This window comes from Penicillium lagena (genome assembly GCF_028827675.1).
Source record: "Penicillium lagena strain IBT 129212 chromosome Unknown utg000002l_segment0_segment0, whole genome shotgun sequence".
NCBI lineage: Eukaryota > Fungi > Ascomycota > Eurotiomycetes > Eurotiales > Aspergillaceae > Penicillium > Penicillium lagena.
In genome coordinates, this window is record NW_026623223.1 from 2,635,003 (window position 1) to 2,653,471 (window position 18,469).

At 52.8% G+C, this 18,469-nt stretch overlaps 8 protein-coding genes across 8 annotated transcripts; 2 read left to right on the forward strand and 6 right to left on the reverse strand.

Annotated features, from left to right (window-relative positions):
- Window positions 1-71: 71 nt before the first annotated feature.
- On the reverse strand, window positions 72-3,742 carry pan2n2 (poly(A)-specific ribonuclease; the record flags this gene model as incomplete). Its single annotated transcript, XM_056975769.1, has 3 exons — window positions 72-2,181; window positions 2,243-3,540; window positions 3,614-3,742. 3 exons carry the CDS (start codon window positions 3,740-3,742, stop codon window positions 72-74), a joined length of 3,537 nt encoding a protein of 1,178 aa, XP_056835725.1.
- A 574-nt stretch (window positions 3,743-4,316) lies between these two features.
- N7510_003844 (ESCRT-0 subunit protein HSE1) lies at window positions 4,317-6,839 on the reverse strand (the record flags this gene model as incomplete). The annotated part of the gene is made up of 9 exons (XM_056975770.1): window positions 4,317-4,999; window positions 5,053-5,301; window positions 5,351-5,977; window positions 6,028-6,148; window positions 6,195-6,293; window positions 6,351-6,426; window positions 6,498-6,532; window positions 6,600-6,649; window positions 6,800-6,839. The coding sequence occupies 9 exons, from the start codon at window positions 6,837-6,839 to the stop codon at window positions 4,317-4,319; spliced, it is 1,980 nt and encodes a 659-aa protein (XP_056835726.1).
- Window positions 6,840-7,869: 1,030 nt separating this feature from the next.
- On the reverse strand, window positions 7,870-10,591 carry pakA (mitogen-activated protein kinase kinase kinase kinase STE20; the record flags this gene model as incomplete). The annotated part of the gene is made up of 4 exons (XM_056975771.1): window positions 7,870-7,974; window positions 8,028-8,362; window positions 8,414-8,513; window positions 8,573-10,591. The coding sequence occupies 4 exons, from the start codon at window positions 10,589-10,591 to the stop codon at window positions 7,870-7,872; spliced, it is 2,559 nt and encodes an 852-aa protein (XP_056835727.1).
- A 561-nt stretch (window positions 10,592-11,152) lies between these two features.
- On the forward strand, window positions 11,153-13,006 carry N7510_003846 (uncharacterized protein; the record flags this gene model as incomplete). Its single annotated transcript, XM_056975772.1, has 2 exons — window positions 11,153-11,190; window positions 11,371-13,006. 2 exons carry the CDS (start codon window positions 11,153-11,155, stop codon window positions 13,004-13,006), a joined length of 1,674 nt encoding a protein of 557 aa, XP_056835728.1.
- Window positions 13,007-13,316: 310 nt separating this feature from the next.
- On the reverse strand, window positions 13,317-13,845 carry N7510_003847 (uncharacterized protein; the record flags this gene model as incomplete). The annotated part of the gene is made up of 2 exons (XM_056975773.1): window positions 13,317-13,563; window positions 13,649-13,845. The coding sequence occupies 2 exons, from the start codon at window positions 13,843-13,845 to the stop codon at window positions 13,317-13,319; spliced, it is 444 nt and encodes a 147-aa protein (XP_056835729.1).
- A 2,635-nt stretch (window positions 13,846-16,480) lies between these two features.
- Window positions 16,481-16,849, reverse strand: N7510_003848 (uncharacterized protein; the record flags this gene model as incomplete). The annotated part of the gene is made up of 1 exon (XM_056975774.1): window positions 16,481-16,849. The coding sequence occupies one exon, from the start codon at window positions 16,847-16,849 to the stop codon at window positions 16,481-16,483; it is 369 nt and encodes a 122-aa protein (XP_056835730.1).
- A 62-nt stretch (window positions 16,850-16,911) lies between these two features.
- Window positions 16,912-17,103, reverse strand: N7510_003849 (uncharacterized protein; the record flags this gene model as incomplete). Its single annotated transcript, XM_056975775.1, has 1 exon — window positions 16,912-17,103. One exon carries the CDS (start codon window positions 17,101-17,103, stop codon window positions 16,912-16,914), a length of 192 nt encoding a protein of 63 aa, XP_056835731.1.
- Window positions 17,104-17,233: 130 nt separating this feature from the next.
- Window positions 17,234-18,362, forward strand: N7510_003850 (uncharacterized protein; the record flags this gene model as incomplete). Its single annotated transcript, XM_056975776.1, has 4 exons — window positions 17,234-17,494; window positions 17,553-18,023; window positions 18,076-18,161; window positions 18,215-18,362. The coding sequence occupies 4 exons, from the start codon at window positions 17,234-17,236 to the stop codon at window positions 18,360-18,362; spliced, it is 966 nt and encodes a 321-aa protein (XP_056835732.1).
- Window positions 18,363-18,469: the final 107 nt, after the last annotated feature.

Below are 18,469 nucleotides of genomic sequence, written 5' to 3' on the forward strand. Positions count from 1 at the left end.
ACAATCAACAACTAGCAAAAAAAAAAAAAAAGGACACGCGCTTTGCACGCCAAACATGAATCGCAAATCATCTATCGCAATGGACTCTCACCAAAAAAATCGCCTGCTCCAGGTCCGCTGAAGCTCCCATTACTCGGTGTGAGGGCGATGGAGCGCCGGAATGCCTGGCGGGGTGTAGTAGGGGCGCTGGTCGGGGCGGCATTCGCAGCGGCGGCGGCTGCAGCGGCTGCAGATGCTGCTGCTGCCGATGCCGCCGCCGCAGCACTAACTTCGGGGGTGCTGGGTGTATTTCGGCCGCTATCATTCTGCATGGTCACTGCAGTGCCCGGGCGGGAGAGCACAGCGGCGGTGCCGTTTCTAGGAGGCGGGCGGAAGCCGAGCTTGGAGCCTTCGCGGAAGATCTCTTCGAGCATCTGAGCCACGATGCCCGCATCCTCGTACTCCTGGAACTTCTTCCACAGACGCAGAGCCATGCGGGCGTCTTCAATGGAATCGTGGCCGTGCACTGTATCAGATGTTGGCTCTTCTTGGATGTATTCCTTAAACACGGCCCAGGCTAGGTATCGCAGACTCAAACGGCGGTTCTTGCCCGGGTGGAAGAAAAGGTACTGCGTGTCCACGGTTTGGGACTTGGGTACTTGCATGTTGATCTTGCGGAAGTCGGACGCTAGGCCGTGGCCGACGAAGACACATCCCAGATTCAGGAGCAGCCATAGCTTCTTGTATGCTGCCTTGAGTGGAACCAAGTTATGCTCGCTGGTCCGCGGGTCCAGATCACCAGGCTTGATACCAGAGTACTGCGTGACATAGTCGACGATCGGCTCTCTGATCGTAATGTAGTCGTCGATAAAGGGGACTCCCTCATCGATGCCTGACCCTCGCAACACCGAGACCCGAGCCAGTCCGCTTTTGTTGGGCCGCACGATTTCCTGGGATCCATCTGCCTTGACATTGATCTCAGCCTTTTCGAGATCAACAAATTCAGTGTCCAAGGCGACGGGTGTGCCCGGTGCGGGCTTCTCCTCTTCAGTCAGGGTATGGCACGTATCAACAGGACGGCCACCATTCAGAGACCACTCGCGGAACAACAAAGTAGTGTCGAGCGAATTTTTCCACGAGTCATCGACCGTATGGCGTGCATCTCTGGCCTGGTAAGACAAAACACAGGGCTGTTTCCAAGGCTGAGTGAAACCAAGCGCTTCCTCCCGATCAACCTCCGTGACCAAAAAGTCATTGAACAAGTGCCACCTGCTCTGTTCCTGGGCTTCACGAGCAGAAATGGAGACATTAATAAAAGACACCAGGTGGGACTTCTGGTGCTCCGGGATATCAACCTCGGCGACCAGGCCAACCAGGTCGTACACCAGAAGCCCAGGTGTGTTGTTCTGCATCCGTAAACGAAGATCTTCTCCCTCAAAGCACATGACTTGCGCACCATCGATCAAAATGCCCACTGCCTCGGGCAACCATCCCGGGATTGCCCACAGACGACGACAGATGGGATTCGTCAAGGCAGCGTTGAGCATGAGGACTAGCGGCATGCGATGTACCGTCTTCCTGATCATCACCTGCTGATACCGTCGACAATAGTTGCACCAGCCGCGGTTCTGTGTTTCACGCTCGATACTCGCGCGCAAGATGTTGGAGAAGCGGAATGCAGAGTTGCGGCGTGCGTGTTTGATGTCCATGTTGGGGTAGATGAGCTCATTCGCCAGCGAGTTCCCAGGCCGCACGATCTCATTCTGGCAGAACATGCACCGGATGGACTCGGAGGCTATTGTTGCGAGGCGCTGGTCAAGCTCTTCTGAGTTGGGTTGGGTCATCCGGAAGTCGTGGGCAATCTGGGTCAAGAAAAACCGATTGACGGATTGTATTGCTTGTGACATGGATTTGTTGGTGAGATTTTCCTCGAGCAAGCCTAGGGTGGATGCCTCTCGGAAGCTGCTGAATGTTTTCAACAAGTTCGTTGCCTGGCAGTTCTGCCCATTGGCCTTTTCCAACATGTCGAATAGATATCCCAATTCACATAGGAGACAATGCTCAAAGATACAAGAACCAGCCGCATGTTGTAGAGCGAGATTTCGGACGAGGGGGATAAATTTCAAAAGTTGGAGAAGGGAGTTGGTGAAGGAGTTGGCAATGTGGGTTTCAAGGCCAGAGAATGAGGTTTGGTTATAGAAACTGTGTAAGACGTTAACATCAGACTCGGACTCTCCGGAGCCAAAAGTGCTTTCTTTCATACCGGAAATCAAAATCATCCACCCCGAACCGACTATACTTGATCTCCACGTTACTGTATTTGAGGAGAGGATCATCCTCGCTTTCGCCGTTGATTTTTGCCCCGGCCAGAGCTTGAGCCACATCAGTAACAGAGCCCTCTGACGTCCCTTTGCTTTGATCCCGAGCTTTTTCGCTTAGGAACTTCGGCGCAATAAGTGCTGGTTCCGCCGTGGCCATGGCGCGGGTATTCTCAACCTGATACCGACGAGTCTTTCTGAGATTTGGCGCGTGGTGGCCCATCTCTGCCTGTCGCAGGTAAGGGATCATCGCCTGGTCCAGAGGAGCAGGGGGACTGCCCACTTCGAAAACGAGGTGGCTCGGCCAGGCAGAGTGCAGACGGTCATGGTAGTAAGGCATCCCAATCATGCTCAACGGAGTATCGGGGGTCCAATCAATTGGTGGAGGTCGTGTAGGCACATCGGCAAACTCTGCTTCTTTACTCATCTCGTTGAAATGGATCTTAGTCGGCGATCCCCACAGGTGTATCGAGCATTCTGCGTCATTGATTGCCAGGGCTTCACCTGAGGGCGAAAGCTCGATGCCGAGCATGAGAGAAACATTGGCCTGGCGGAGATTGACGGAGTTGGGATTCATGAGGTCCACCACCTGCAGCTGGCCGGTTTGCGAGGCCACAAAACTAGTGGTGCTGAGCTTGGGGTGCATTCGCACATAGGCCGCTCCAGCATGGAAAGGGATCGGAGGTAGTGGTGCCAACGTCTTCAGGTCATACACGTTCGCCAAAGGATCAACAATCGGGGAACCGAGATGGCGGACGGAAAAGCCGCAGGTGACCAGCAAATCATTCCGAGCATCCATATCATTTACCGCAGTACCATGAGCCTTCCAGGTCTTGACGATACTAAAATCCGACAGGCTCAAAGCATTGACCGATCCCGTATCCGTCGCAGCGCAGAGGTACCGGCTCTTTTTCATAATGGTGTAGTTGCAGTCAGTGGGCAGCCTGTCGACGATGACGCCCTTGTCAATGTCCACTGTGAACATCACACGCTGGCAGCCCGCAACGAGAATCCGATTCGTCTGCGCCGTGAAACTCATGCAGCGAAGATCGAGCATCTCGTCGTTCGTGAGATGCCATTGCGTCAGGCCGCGTCGAGTGATCATATGCACGCTCTTGGACGAAATAGATATCACGCCTCTCTCATGGAACAAAATCTGACGCACCGCGCCATCGGAGACGGGGTGTGCTCGAACGGAAGTGTATCGTTGCAGATCTGGCCCGTTGAAAGAGGTGATTCGGCCCTAGCGAGACAAAAACAAAGCGCGCGTTAGTTAGTAGCTCTTCGCTAGGATAGCAAATGCAGTCGGCGCATACATATTCATTCCCTGTCCACAGTAGTTCCATAACATCATCGAATGCCACCGTGGTCGCTATCGTTGGCATGGCATGCGAACTGGGCGGTGGCACCGCGATGCGCGCCAGCTCATCCCAGTCGGCCTCCATGGCGGCAGCGGCCTATCCGGGCTATTCGCCCGAATTTCTAGTCGGTTCGATTTGTGTGCAATTGTTAAAACCTACTGCCTTCCCCCTAGCGGAATGATGGCGAAAACTGGCATCGTCCGGGCAATGAGAACGCGATTGCGGGGAAGCTCGAGGAAGGGATTAAGTTGGGCAGAGCGCAAGCGCTACTCGCTCGGTAAGTCTCAGGTAGGGACGCCTGAGAGGAGGGCGTGATGCCCGGGTACGGTATCACGGCGATGGGCGAGTCAAGGGTTCCGGAGTGGCTGTCGTCGACTCTGGGCTGCGGCGAAGTTGAGGTGTGTTCTATCACGTGATATGCGATATACGCAGTTGGGTGCAACAACTAATCTACTTTCCTCGAAATGGACATAGACGGCATATACAAGTTGAATGGCCTATCACTGTTGGCTAAATACGTGGAACTGTACAGCAAAAAGCGAGGGCCAAAGAATCAACACAAAAACAAATGAAACCGGCCCCAAAAACCAGTCGGGATTAACTACCAACCCATTGAGCGTCAATCGCTCACCAAATACCAGACTCCAGCCATCGTCCCCTACCTATAGAAAGAAGCGGGGTTTGATCCCGAGGACTGCTGATAGGCCTGGTAATCTCCGCTAGGCGCTGGAGCAGGAGGTGGGCTGTAGGCAGTATACGGCACGGCCGGTGGAGCGTTGCCAGGAACTGGGGGAGGCTGATGTGAAGGAGGCGCGGAATGAACAACTGGTGTTTGGGGATACGGGAGGTTTTGCTGTTGTTGCTGTTGCTGTTGCTGCTGCTGCTGCGGGATATAATGCTGCGGCGGCTGCTGGGGAATAGCGGACGAAGGCGTGACCTGAGATGAATCCTCGGGAGAATAAACTGATGGCGAATAACCTTCTTGCGGCGGCGGTGCCTGCTGCTGCTGGAACTGCTGGTGCTGAGCAGGTGGTGCCTGGGTTCCCGGTTGGTAGGGAGGACGATGACCCACGTTGGAATGGTCAACGGGAGAGTCGTACACGGATGTCCCCAGTTCCTGCGGATGATCATAGGTGGACTGCGGTCGGTGATGCATAGGCGACTGGTACGCATCCGAGGCCGGTGGCTGCTGCTGTAGCTGCTGGGGTGGCTGTTGTTGCACAGCTGGTGCACCCATGGTGGCTTGAATGCGGGGATCGGGGGAATGAGACGCAGGCCGGTATGGTATCGTCTGCTCCGCACCATAGTACGGAGAAGCATTTGATTGCGGAGGTTGCGTTTCTAGATATCGAGATTAATGACCGTGTTGCGAGAAACGCAAGCTCTTGACAAACCTTGAGGACGGGGACTGAAGTATCGTTGATCCGCCTGGGGAGGCCCAGCCTGGGGAGGCCCAGCCTGGGGAGGCCCAGCCTGGGGAGGACCAGGAGGATATCCTACAGGTGCAACACCTGGATAACCGTACTGCGGCTGGGGAGGACGGCCATACTGGGGCTGAGTCGGGTGGGTCATAGAGGCCTCCAAGAGAGACTCATAATCACGCCGGGCCTTGATGAACTTCTCGTTAAGTTGCGTGAACTCGTCTGGAAGGCTGTAAGTACAACGCTTAAACTCCGAGATGGTCTTGGTTACCTTTCTTCTGGGAATATTTGCCAATCAGCTCGATGAGCTTGGGTCGAATCGCAAGCGTGTGGTGGTAAAGAGTGGTGATTTCCTCATTGTCTTGAACATTGAGGTCGGAACTCCGCGTACTCAGAAGCGTCAGCAGCTTCTCGACGTTCTTGATCTGGCTGAAGACATCCGCCTCCATCTGCGCCTCTCGCTGCAGCTCTTCTGTGGTGGGATCAGGGAGCTTCTCGACATAGTTGAGAGGGAAAATGCCGGTCTGTCCTCTCAACGATCCCTTCCACCAGTCTTTATAGACGGATTCTAGGACTGCAATGACATCGCCTTTCCGAAACTGCAACTCTCCGGGTTCCGAAGGCAAAAAGTCGAACAACGCTCTCACCCGAGATACAGTGGCTGCCGATGTTCCTGAAGGCACGGGCTGTGCCACGGCGGGTTGAGATTGAGCTTGGGTCGCAGCGGCGGAAGATGATGCAACTGTGGATGCAGAGGATTCACCCTGTTTGGGTTCAGCTGGATTTTTATCCTTGATCGATAGGGCCAATGCCATCTGCAGCTCCTCTTCCTCTTTCTGTCGATCGGACTGGGTGATCTCGCGCTTTCCCGGTTTGGACGGCGGCTGCAGATTCGGGTCTAGGTGGCTTTATCAGCTTCTGTCTTGGTGGAGGCAGTGTGGTCCTTACTCTGTGTCTTCAGTTGCATATACGCTTGCTCCATGATGCCGAAATCCGGGTTTGACGCGAACATCTCCGTCCATTCCTCCATTCGTTCCAGAATCTTGGACTTGACCTGCTGGTGTGTGTTCTGAAACTCTTAGCATTGGCTGCAAATGTGATGTCTTGGAACTTACCCGATCAGCGGCCAGGCGAAGAAGCGCATCAGTGAAACTCCTCGAAGCCAGCTCGCGGTGAATCTTGGGTCCACAGTTCTGCGACAGGGAATTGCCCAGCTAGCAAGTCAAATTAAGTCAGCACGACATCTAGGACTGTGAGAAGACAATGCTAACCTCCAATGTATAGAGCTGCACATTGGCATTCCTATGAGCCAGTCTTTTGATCATGGCAGCGACCGCTTCTTTCGGACTATTTAACCCCAAGTCGCAGTCAGCAAGGATTCCTCACGATAGAATCTAGAGTGGAGGAAATCGACATACCCCGACTCTTCGGCAGAAACTTTGTCACAAACATCCTATCTCGCGGAAGAAATATCAGCTCCTTAGTTCATATTAACAAAGCCATGACGTAGATCAACGCACCAGAATGTATTCCCAGTTCTCCGAGGTCAAATTTTCGTCCGTCGCCTTGGCTGTAATAGAACAAAGTCGCACGAGTCAGCCATCCATTGTTATCACAAAGCTCAAGTCTGTGCACATTGCACAGAAGCGCAGTCCAGAAATAGACGAGGCTCCCAGCCGCATCATAGGTCTAGGGAGACGAGGTGATAGCGACGACTCACCGACAGCATCGTCGAAGGCGCTCTGCGGTGTACGAAACATCGCCAGTCTGTTGTTTCTTCGAAGGTCCCGGGCTGGCACAGTGTAAAGGGTTGGGGGAGTTGGGTAGCTGTTCGTTCGGCCTAGGGCAGGTCGCTCGCTCGCTCAGATGTCTGTTGTTGTGTAGCCCAGGGGTATCTGCTGTAAGCTTGATGATCGGGCGAGATTGTCAATAAAGCGACTCGTCAGGTGGGCGAAGGAGTCTGTGGAAGCGATGCGTGTGTCAAGCACCGAATGCGGGGGGAGGAGTGATGAGGTCTCAAGGAGGCCAGCTGCGTGGTTGGCGGGCGAAGGTAATAGCGAGAGGAGGGAGATGTCTCAGGAGAAAAGTATGAAGCTGGCAGCTGGGTGAATATGTTCCTGTCGGATGTTCCAAAAGAGTATACAGAGCGATCGGGGGCAGTGTTGCTCGTGCTGGTGAGGGCGGAAACACACTGAGTCAGCACGATGACGATGGACCGAGATTTCGCGAGTATACAGTCTGCCTTGGATTTACGTCGGCCAGGCTCCTATGTTTTTTTTTTTTTCTCCGAGCCCTTTTTTGCCTGCCTATTGCTCTAGGTGGATTTCTGGAGATATTCATACCTGGAAAGCCCCGCGATGCATACTCCATACGGTATACATTGCGCAAAGTCATGTCTGATAAGATGCGGGTACCATAATAAGATGCAGTCAACAAATGCGCCAAATCGGAACAAGTCACAAGTATGAAGAGTACTCTATACCCGTACTATCAAGCCAAGCAAGACGATGAACAGATAATAAACGGCAGAGAGAGGACTACAACATTACAGAAACGCCCAACAACAACACAGTGAGCAGCAGCAAAAAGGACAACCGAGTCATTTTCATCCGTGACGACTGGATGCTTGCTAAGAAGGGTGAGAAAAAAAAGTTAAATGGATACAAAGAAGAGACCCGGCATGGAGACACGGCCATGTTAGGGTCGAGAGAAGAAATGGGGTATCTGAACGAGACGTCAAGAGAGATCAAGCATGGGTCAAACAAAAACCGAAACAGAAGGAACCGTCATCTAAGCACCCCCTTTCTGCGCTTTCTCCTGGGCGCGGTTGACCCGAGCAGCCTTGACCAGGGGAGCGAGATGCGACAGTGGTGAGCAAAGAGTCATAAAGGGATGCTGCACATCAAGTCAGTGACCGGTCTTGGGAAAAGGAGTGCGTTGGAACGTACCTTCAACAAGTCGTGTGCCGATGCGCGCTTCTCCGGATCAACCTTCAGGGCCAGATGAAGGAAGTCGCGGAAAATGTTCGACAGTTTATGCTCGTCCTTGATGGTCGGCGTCCCATTGGTGGCGATCAGATACAACGCTCGCAGCGGCGATTCCGTCAGATATGGCGGCTCGCCCTCGATCATCTCGATCGCCATGATGCCTAGACTCCAGATGTCGACCTTGCGACCGTATTCTTTGCGGGTGACTACCTCGGGGGCCATCCAGTACGGAGTGCCGACCATGGTGTTCCGCTTGTTCTGCGAGTCATTGATCTGTGCGCAGAAGCCAAAGTCGGCTATGAAACAAGTCAGCGCAATTTTGAACCCCCAAGTCTGGAAGAACTTACTCAGTTTAATGTTGCCATCCATTGCCAGGAGGATGTTGTCGGATTTGATGTCACGATGAATGACACCTTTGGAATGGAGGTGTTGCAGGCCATTCAAAGTCTAAGAACAGTGTAAGCACTCGACACGAGTCAAAACATCCCCTGAGAAGAGAGACCTACCTCTCGACAAACGGCCGCGATCTGCCCCTCGCTCATCATGTTGAAAGTGACCACGTCCGTGAGACTACCACCTTCCATGTATTCCATTACTACCCATAGATCTAGGCCATGCAGGAAGCTCTCCAAGAAGTTGACAATGTTCTTGTGCTTGCTGTCCTTCATGACCAGGATCTCATTGATAATGAGATCCTTCTTGGGCTGCAAATCCAAGTTCATTTGTTTGATCGCGACACAGTTGTTAGTACCCACTTCATACGCTGTGTAGACACCACCAGAGGCACCCTGGCCAATCTTGTTGAGGTTGTAGTAGATCTGGGTCGGATCGCCCGGGTGGCAGATCGACAGGAGGCGCGCACGAATGTCCGCAGCATTGCTCTGTGGGCGCTGGCGCTGTCGAGGTCTGGCTGCAGGCGGAGCCCGCGCGGCACCCGGAGGGGCTACGGCCGACGAGGGACCGGTTGCTGGAGAGGCCGCCTGGGCGGCGGGGAGTTGTGGCAGTGGAGTCGGCTGGACTTGCGGAATATGCTGCGCTTGTTGTGCTTGCTGGGCTTGCTGTGCCTGCTGTGCCTGCTGTGCCTGCTGTGCCTGCTGTGCCTGCTGTGCCTGCTGTGCCTGTATACGTTGGCTCCGACTGCGATCCAGCTGCTTTGATGTGATTGCCTGTTGGGCCACTGCCATCATCTGCTCCTGCTGCTGCTGGTATTGAGTCGGATTGGAAACGATACCAGGCGGTGCCCGTGGCGCCGGGGTGCCATTTCGGGAACTGGACGGGCTGCGCTGAGGGGAAGGCACCGCCTCACTTTCTGGGATAGATGGGGTGCCGAAGGGAGGGCTATAAGCTTCTTGAACTGGTCGTTGAGGTGCGCCCATGTACTGTTGCGAAACCGGGGGCTGCGGAGGAGGACGAGATGGCGTCATGCCGACAGTGGGTGGTTTCGGTGGTGCCCGGTTCGGGATCAGACTGCCTAGCGGAGGCGACATCGCCTGGGAGCCCACGGGTTGCCCACGAGGGACAGGAGGCGGGGATCGAGGGTTTTCAAAACTTCCTTGGTGGTTCTGCGGAAATCGTGGGCTCCCGGGAGGCGACGGTGCCTGCCCACCGGTCGGGCTATGTGCGTGGTCAAACTTGTGCCATACCTCATCGTCACTATCACCGCGAGTGTTTTTCTCATAGAAGCGCATGATGTCCATCATAGTCTGCGGGTGCTCTTCCTGCTCCTGTTTCGAGATGCCATTCTCTTGCAGCAAGCGCTGCCACTCCTTGGGGAGGCCTGTGAACTGGCCCGTCTGGTTGTCATATCCGACGTGGGTGACGTGGACCGGGTTTTCGGGAGCAGAGATTTTGATATTTGGCCGCGGAGAGCCCAGTACACTGTTGACAAAGCTTGAGAAACTGGCCTTCTTGCTTCGCCCATGCCGGGGTGGTGGTGGCGTGTTGGCGGGGCCATCGCCCTCATCGGAATATCGTTTTACGGGTGGCGCCCGTTCGGTCTCCCGATGCGAGAAATCCATGTTGGGCAGGGTGGTGAAGCTGGCTGACTGGCGGAGAGATGGGAACCTCCGGGGGTCGGGGCTGGTGTGATGAGCGCGTAGGGTCGGAGGCTGCTGAGGACGGTGGTCGGTCTCGGCGCTGTTCTCATCCAGCGCACTGAGCATGCCCCGCGTCTCGTACGAAGTCGTTAATTCATCTGAGCTGTGTTGATCGTAGGAGAAACGGTTGGAGCTGCGCGACCGGGCCGCTGGGTAGCCAGAGGGATAACTCGACTCGGCGGGCGAAGGGCCCCCGCTGCGGTCGAGCGACGAGGACGATGAGCCGAAAACTTCGTTCGCGTTGGAGCGAGAGCGAAAATGATCCCGACTGCCGTTGGGTGAGGAGCGTGGATAGACGGGGGCGGAGGGGTGGCGTTTGAGCGAGTTGGTGCTCTGGTGGCTCCGAAGAATGCGCGATCCGAAGCTAGGGGGGTCCTTGTGCAGCTTGCTGGACGGTCGGCGGAATTTCAAGAAACTGTCTGAATTCATGGCGGGCCACGATCTGTGTCTTCACGAGACACGGGATTGGAATTGAGGCTTGGGCCGAGGGGGTCAGACTCAGACGGGGGAGGAGGTTCCGTCTAACCAGGCCCATCTGCGACCGGAGGGTCTTGGATGGGGAGGGCCCGGACAGGACTGGAAAGAAATTCCAGATGGGTTCTTGGAACGCTGGGGGAATCTGGAAGGAACGGGGATGGAAGGGGGGAAGGAATGCCACGAGAGAGAGAGGGTGGGGAGTGAGGGAGAATGTGAGGGTGTGAAGGAAGAATAAGGAAGAATAATACTGAGCGGGTAAGCACGTGGAACTGTTAGTAGAAGGCTGGGACGGCCAGGACGTAGTGAATGCGGATCCCATGGTCAACTCACTCTGTTCCCTTCTCTTTTCTTTCTCGCACAATTCTAGACACGGCGGATGGTGGACCCTAGTCCACTTTCATTTGGGCCGAGTCGAACTAGCGTTGGGGGCAGCCCGTTTTTGCCTGTCTCTTTTAAGACAAGACTCCACACAACGGTCGCCTTGACCTCGGGGCTTAGCACCGCCCACCCGTCATGTCCCCAGAGAAGGCTGCGGGCCCGTCCAGCCGCCGGTAATCGCCAATGAAGCAGACGCGCGCCAGCAAACCCAAAGTGCGCACGGGTTGTATGACTTGCAAGTTAGCTGCGACCGAGTGGTGTGGGATAGTGAGGACAGTGGTCTGTACTGACGATCCATGATGTGATAGGGCTCGTCGGGTCAAATGCGACGAAGGCAAACCCCTATGTGCCAGGTGCACCAACACAGGCAGAAAGTGTGAGGGTTATGCCATCCCAGCTTCGTCCGCTGCACGTCTCTCCATCCAGGTCGCACCAGGGCCAGAAGTGACTTCGCCCATCGAGCCTCGCGCACTCGAGTTCTTTTTTCACAAGACTGCTCCGCACTTGGCCGGCTTCTTCGAGGCCTCATTCTTCCAAGGCAGTGTCCTCCAGCTGAGCCTGGCAGAACCCGCGATCCGCCAGGCCATTGCCGCAATAGCATCACTACATGAGCAAGAAGCACCGGATCCACAACTTCTGGCAGACGCGGAATCACCGGCCGATCTCCCCGTCAGACTCTACAGTCAATCGATCCGGTCAATTATAGACAGGGCCGCCGGCAATAATGCCATGCCAGTGGTGGCTGTGGCTAACATCTTGTATACCTGTTTTGAATTTCTCCGAGGCAATGCTGCCACCGCTGCTAACCACGTTCGGAGCGGCATCAATCTCCTGCAATCATTCCGTGAGCAGTCAGGAGGCGAGCCGGCCGGCCCGTGGGGACAAAAGTATCGATCATTCGAATCACACTTCATGGAGACCGAGATCGCTCCACTGCTGAGCCTGTTCAACATCAACGTGCTCAAATTCGGCCGTCGTGACCGCTCCAGGCTTCTGCTCAATGCAGTGGATGGCATTGGACAGGTCGTGTTGGCCGATCGATTCGAGACTCTCCGTGAAGCCCGAGTCGCTCTCCTCGACCTCATCTCTGTCTCCATTGCCTCCTTTGAATACTTTGACCAAATCGTCGGCCACGGAGAACTGCCTATCGCAGATATCGTAATCTTTTTCGACAAGATGCGCTCGGGCCTCAGCCAATGGAAGGCCAAATTCGAGGATCTTGCTCGCCGGCAGGAACATTCGTGGAATCAAAAGGAGCAGGCTGCCGCGAATGTAATTCACATCATGGGGTTCAGCGGCGACATCGGCATGATTGCCTACCAAGTCAACGGTGAGAGTGACTGGGATGCTTATCGCTCCGACTATGAAGAATTTATCCAACTCGCGGAAACCCTCGTTTCAGATCAAGGCAATTACTCAGATCCATTGACCAAGGTTCTGAGCTTGGATTTTGGCATGATCTTCCCTCTCCACGCAGTGGCCTGGAAATGTCGCTGGCCCCATCTCCGTCGCAAGGGACTGGATCTATTCCATAAGATTCCCAAGCGCGAATGGTCCCTCGTTTCAGAGCGCTACTACGCTATTTTCTCCCGAATCATGGAGATCGAAGAGTCTTATCTTCACCTAGCGCCGGGCACCATCCCAGATGAGAATGTGCTCCCTCCTGAGCACGTCCGGATTCATGATTTTCAAGTGGTTCCTCACCCGACCAGCCCGGGCGAACGTCCTCTGTTCGCTGTCAGCTTCTTCAGGAAGCCCAGTGGTCTTGACAGTGACTGGCATTGTCAAACTGAGTATCTCCATCTAGGGACCTCTGAGTCCACTGAACTTGCGGTCCCGAGCAACTTGATCGCGCGGAGACCATGGGCCAGCTCTGAGCTTTCTGATCCGGACGCTTTACGTCTCTTGAAGAGGGCTGTGTTTGGGTCTGAAACCGAACTTCTCGTGCGAGCGTCGCCTGAACGGAATCTTTGTGATACGATGCCATAGGATGTGGTGATACACTTGGATGCGGAGTTTTGATTTAGAGGGCGGCAGTGCTCATAGATGAATATAAACGTTGACAATTATACATCCAGCTCATTTCATTTCTCGTCGGTTTACCTCTAGATGCGTAATATATGATGAGTCGAATAGACCACTATAGAGAGCCGGCTTATTGAGTAAATTTCAATTGCTTGTTATCAAAATAAATCGCTTTGGCCCGGTTCAGCAGTAGCAGAATACAATTCAACTATAAAAGACGCATGCCTCCTTATACCACATATTTTCCATCTGAAAAGCCCAAGTCTTTATTTCCTCAAATATGAACACACATGACATCCACAGAGAGACACTCCTCTTCCACGCCTGATGGGGGATTTTTCTGGCACTGCCAACCATTCTGCCCAGCCTTTAGTTCCACCTGCCCTTTCTCAGACGGACCATGAGAGATCCTCTCCAGCTGCAGTGTGAAATCTGTGATATTCTCTATCCCGGATGGGGAGCTGAATCCCCATTGGCCATCATCACACTTGGGCTGGATCTCAACGGGTGCCAGCTTGTTCCTGTGCGTAACATGAGATGCTGATATCCGCAGAGCAAACACACGGTTCCCCAAACGAAAAGAAAGGAGAGAAAAAGGCAACTTACCATTCAAGTTTGCAACCAGTGGGCTTTTCCTTGGTATTTGGATCATGGAGTGTGAATCTCAGATGGCCGGTGTAAGTGCTTTGGTTGGCGTGGATTTGGGTCAGTTGCAGGGGTTGGTGACTTGTCTTCTGGCGACTCTGTGCTGCAAAGGTTCTGCTGGTAGCCAGAAGAAGAGCGAGGATACTGAAGGTCTTCATAGTTGCACTTATCAAACAGGGTGCATAGGAAGTGGGCGGGATGACGGTTGATGATATAAGTCTGCGGGAATCAAAGCTCCTTCCTCCCTTTTATGCTTAGCGATGGTGCCTCTCATTAATAATGACTTCACTACGCCGTCGGTTCTGTGTAATTTCTTTTTCTGTTCCAGACAATTATCTGTATGTCGTTTTATGGCTTGCTCTAATCTATGGAATCTACGCTTCCTGTGGTCGCTCAGCTCATTGTTCTAGTGTCATTAATAACTTATGTTGGCAAAAGACACTAGCATTCTTTGTATTTGGCAGGGAAAATAACCGCGATAATTGAGGAAACTGGGTGATTTGAGGACACTCGCGTTCAGTCAAACGAGCCGGCCATCAAACAGTGCTACGGTTCCGAGGTGAGAAGCCGTCTGGAGTTAGTTTTTTTTTTCTCGTAGGTGGTTTCATCCATAATATCTTGAGGGCGAAATGGCCCTTGTCTAAGGTTGGGCAAAAAGTCCTTGGAAGGAATGTAGGGAGCACGGGCGAAGCACGCGCCCTCGGATCTGAATTGGCAATTCCTGTGAATTCTGCAGGCCCCCTTTTCGAGAATCACTTGGTTCTAGAATCACTTGGTTCTTCAAACTAATGCAATTCATGTCGCCCACCTGTTACTCTTAATTGGCTTCAAATGGCCAATAGAAGTGTGGATATTCAACAAGTTACACATCACATCAAGACTCTATAACTGTGCCCCCTTGCCAACCCAATAAAGGGGGCACTACCAGTGATCATAATTTGCTCACTTAACAGCTGGCTTTACATTTGATTTCTCCTCTTGTTTATTTCTGTCTGTACTCCTTTTGGATGTGAATATTAGTTCTTGGCATCTACATTTCTGCCTGGTCTTCTTTAGTTTGCACAGTGGATCCGTCCATATTGGACAGATCAAACCGAAACTTTTGGCCTTGCCGTTTTAGTTGACAGCCCTTGCTTTTTTCTGTTCTCTGGGCAGATCTAATTAACCCGATGCTGTTGTTACTTACTACGGTGAACCAGTATTCATGATGTTGATATAGCCTCTGGAGGTTTGGGAAACAACTTGTGAATGATTTTGGAGTATCGGGTTTTGCATCTCTATCAAGGGACAATTATTATCGGTTAAATGGCCGCTCATATTACATTGCTTGGTCCGAGGCAGCAATATGCGTTCTAACCCGGACTCGAAAATTTTGGCCAGATGCGTCAGTGGAAGGGGACAGGGAGGATAGGGTCGGAATGAATCTTGGCAAGTTAAAAGGAAAGGGAACCCAGAGACTAAAGAGAGTATATGGATAAGGAGAGCAAAAGAGTGACTGGACTCAACCTGAGCTTTATTAAAGATGTTAAATTGATGTCGAAAAGCAATTTCATAGACATAGATCCTTCATCGAGTTAGTACGCATTTTATGCAATGGGCTTAAAGTAGCATTAGCCATTGCTTGGCAATTTCCTAGGCTGTTGTGCTTCGATCAACCCTTTTTGTACTATCTAGCAAGTTTTTTTATTAGGAAGCAACAACGGTTCATTCCGTTATATTAGAGACTGTGTCCGGATTCGCTCTCGTTTACGGATAACCTAAACAGTCAATTGATCTTCCCAGCATTTCTGAACCATCGAGTCCGATGATGATCTTCTCTTAAGAAGGGATGCTGGGTCTGAAGAGTGACTGGCCAAGATCATTTGTCTAAGCAATTTCGTATCTTTCAAACGTTTCTATCAGAAATCAGCAATCGAATCTTCTGGGGCCCATGATACTTGTACATATGGTATGATTTAGCAAAAAAAAACTTTTTCAGTATCTACATACATGCTATGAATATGTGTACGCAATAAAGGGGCAACTTATATATCCCCTGAAACTCATTCCTCGCCTAGCCCTCTTTTTGAAAGGAGTTGTATCAAGTATTTTTTTGGTCTTCGTAGGGGTGATGGGGGTGAACCTGGGGGAGGAAATTATATATAGCGGTGTAATAATGTGGTGCTAGACGCAGATATATATTCGGAGCCGGTGAGACAATATATCACGGACACCACCTTCCGGTATTATTTGGTTTCTCTCTAATAGCGATATATTCTTCTGAAAAATCTGCCTTGTACAATACAGCCATCTCACTTTAATGACGCCGCAAGTATATCAACGCCTTGCGGTGTTTCTGTGCCCTACCTAAGACAGGGCTGGTGTGAATCAACTTGGCAGCCCCGAGTATACTTGCCAAGGAATTGCAGGGATAGACATCCAGGTCTTCACAACCGGGTCTTCACCGAGTCTAGTATTCTAGCCCGGACGTTGTTTTCTCTTCGTTTAGGAGGACTGCGTATACTGCAGATTCATATCGGTACATCGCGCGCGGCGTGAATTTGTCCCGGACGGGCCATCTGGACTCGTCCTCATATCTCCTCGAGAATTCAAGTTATGTAGATTTTATTCATTCGCACATCTAGACTACGCCCATACTTCCTCTCCAGGAACACCTGAGCATCGGGACATACCCGACGAGCAAGGGCCGAGCCTTTGGTTCAAGGCTAACTAATCGCCCCACATCCCCGGTCGATCATGGAGACGCGTCAAAATCAAAACACGATAAGCTCAGGGGAAAACTATGAACTAAATCTACTGCGGGCAACGTAACCGTCTCTGATCCTCTTTATTCCGTCTTCCCTCATGGCTGCGAACCGCCGCAGATTTGAAAGCAGTCTCGGACGCCAAACCCCACCCCGGCCAAGCCCAGATGTTCCCCTTGCCTGCCCCGGCAGGCCATGTAGCAAGACTGTGGGACCCGAGACTTGCAGATCGAGTATTACGCATGTCGATCCCCTCGCTTTCGCAGCAAGCGTCGGCTTCGATCTCGTTCTCCCGTTCGGCCCCGAGGAAGATGAACCCACATTCACCGTACCTTGCGCAATGAGAGTGGATCACCCACTCGCTTTCTTTTCCCCTAGACTCGGAGGTAAGCGCTGAAATGTAGCTCTGTTTTCTCATTGCCTGTAACGTGAATGATTGGCCCCCTACCCGTAGCGGCCCTGCGAGAACTGTGCATGAAGCTATTGCTTTCGGCGCATGGCGGCTGCATCCTGAGCTGTCCATGCAAGGTGCTGAGCATCCCCAGAAGCGCCATGCAGGAGATAAAGCTCTAGTGAGGCTACATGAGAGAACAAGGCGTTATCAAACAGGGCGGCCTCGGCGGCAGCACCCAAGACATAGGCGTGGGTCGCTATGAGAGCCAAGTACAGCATGATTCAATATAAATTCAGGCCGTTCGCACCCCAACCTCCGGGAAATTTACGCTGGCATCCAGACTAATTCCCCTTTGTTTTCTTTCCCCCCTTTGTCGTTGCCCACTAACTCAACCACCTGCAGCCCACCATGATGTTTTTTCTCTTCTGCTTGCTTGTGGCTTTGGTTAGCGCCTATCCCAACCGGGGTCCCTGTTCGGGAGACTGCTGGACACACGATCCCGCCTTGGCCCAAAGAGAATACGATGGCAAGTATTTTCGCTTTGCTACGGGAGACGGTGTCTTGATTTCGACTGCCGATTCCCTCAGGGGGCCATGGACCGCGGTTGGCTCTGCCCTGGCCCAGGGTTCTCAGATCGAGCTCAATGGTGTGAACAAGACCGATATCTGGGTATGGCAGCATCTCTCCGCTAACGATATAAACATGGCTAACAATTGATTCGTTACAGGCACCCGACGTGCATTACGAGGACGGGACGTACTACATGTACTACGTGATCTCCAAGCTGGGAACCCAGGACTCTGAGATAGGCGTGGCTACCTCGCACACCATGGAGCCGGGCTCCTGGACCGACCATGGCGTTGTTGGTATCCCAGCCAATGGCCAATATAACCGCATCGACCCCAACTGGATCTCCATCGGCGGCCAGGCGTATCTCAACTTTGGCTCTTACTGGAACGACATCTTCCAGATTGAAATGCAAGGCCCGCTACAGGCTGCCGCCCAAGCGCCTCGGAACCTGGCATTTAATGGCAGTCTCAACCACCGCGAGGAGGGGTCGTTCATGTTCCAGAATGGCGACTGGTTCTATCTCTTGTTCTCCGCTGGTATTGCCAATGCCTACACCGCTACCTATCCCGCCCCCGGAGAGGAGTATAGCATTCGCATGTGCCGTTCTCAGTCTGGTCTCAGTGGCTTTGTAAGATTTTTGCCCTCTTTGTTCGCATTCAGCACTAATACTCTGTTTCCAGGTGGACATGCAAGGCCATGAGTGTCTAGAAAGCGGCGGTTCGATGCTGCTCTCCAGTCATGGAGAGGTTTACGCCCCCGGTGGACAGTATGTGACCCTTCATGTTTCCAAATCTTGACTATTCGGCTAACAAGATCCAGGGGCGTTCTCAACGACCAATACCTCGGACCTGTGCTGTACTATCATTACTACACGCCTGAAGCGAAGCAGGCTGCCGCCGGCAATTCGGGATACCGGTTCGGCTGGAATGAGCTGGGCTTCCAGAACGGATGGCCGTACGTGAAATGATCTCGGCAACAAACGCATCGTTCCCCCTCGCATACATATACATCGCGCATCTCCCCAACTTCCTGCTACATAATACATACTAGATACACTTCGCTGCAGGAAGGCTC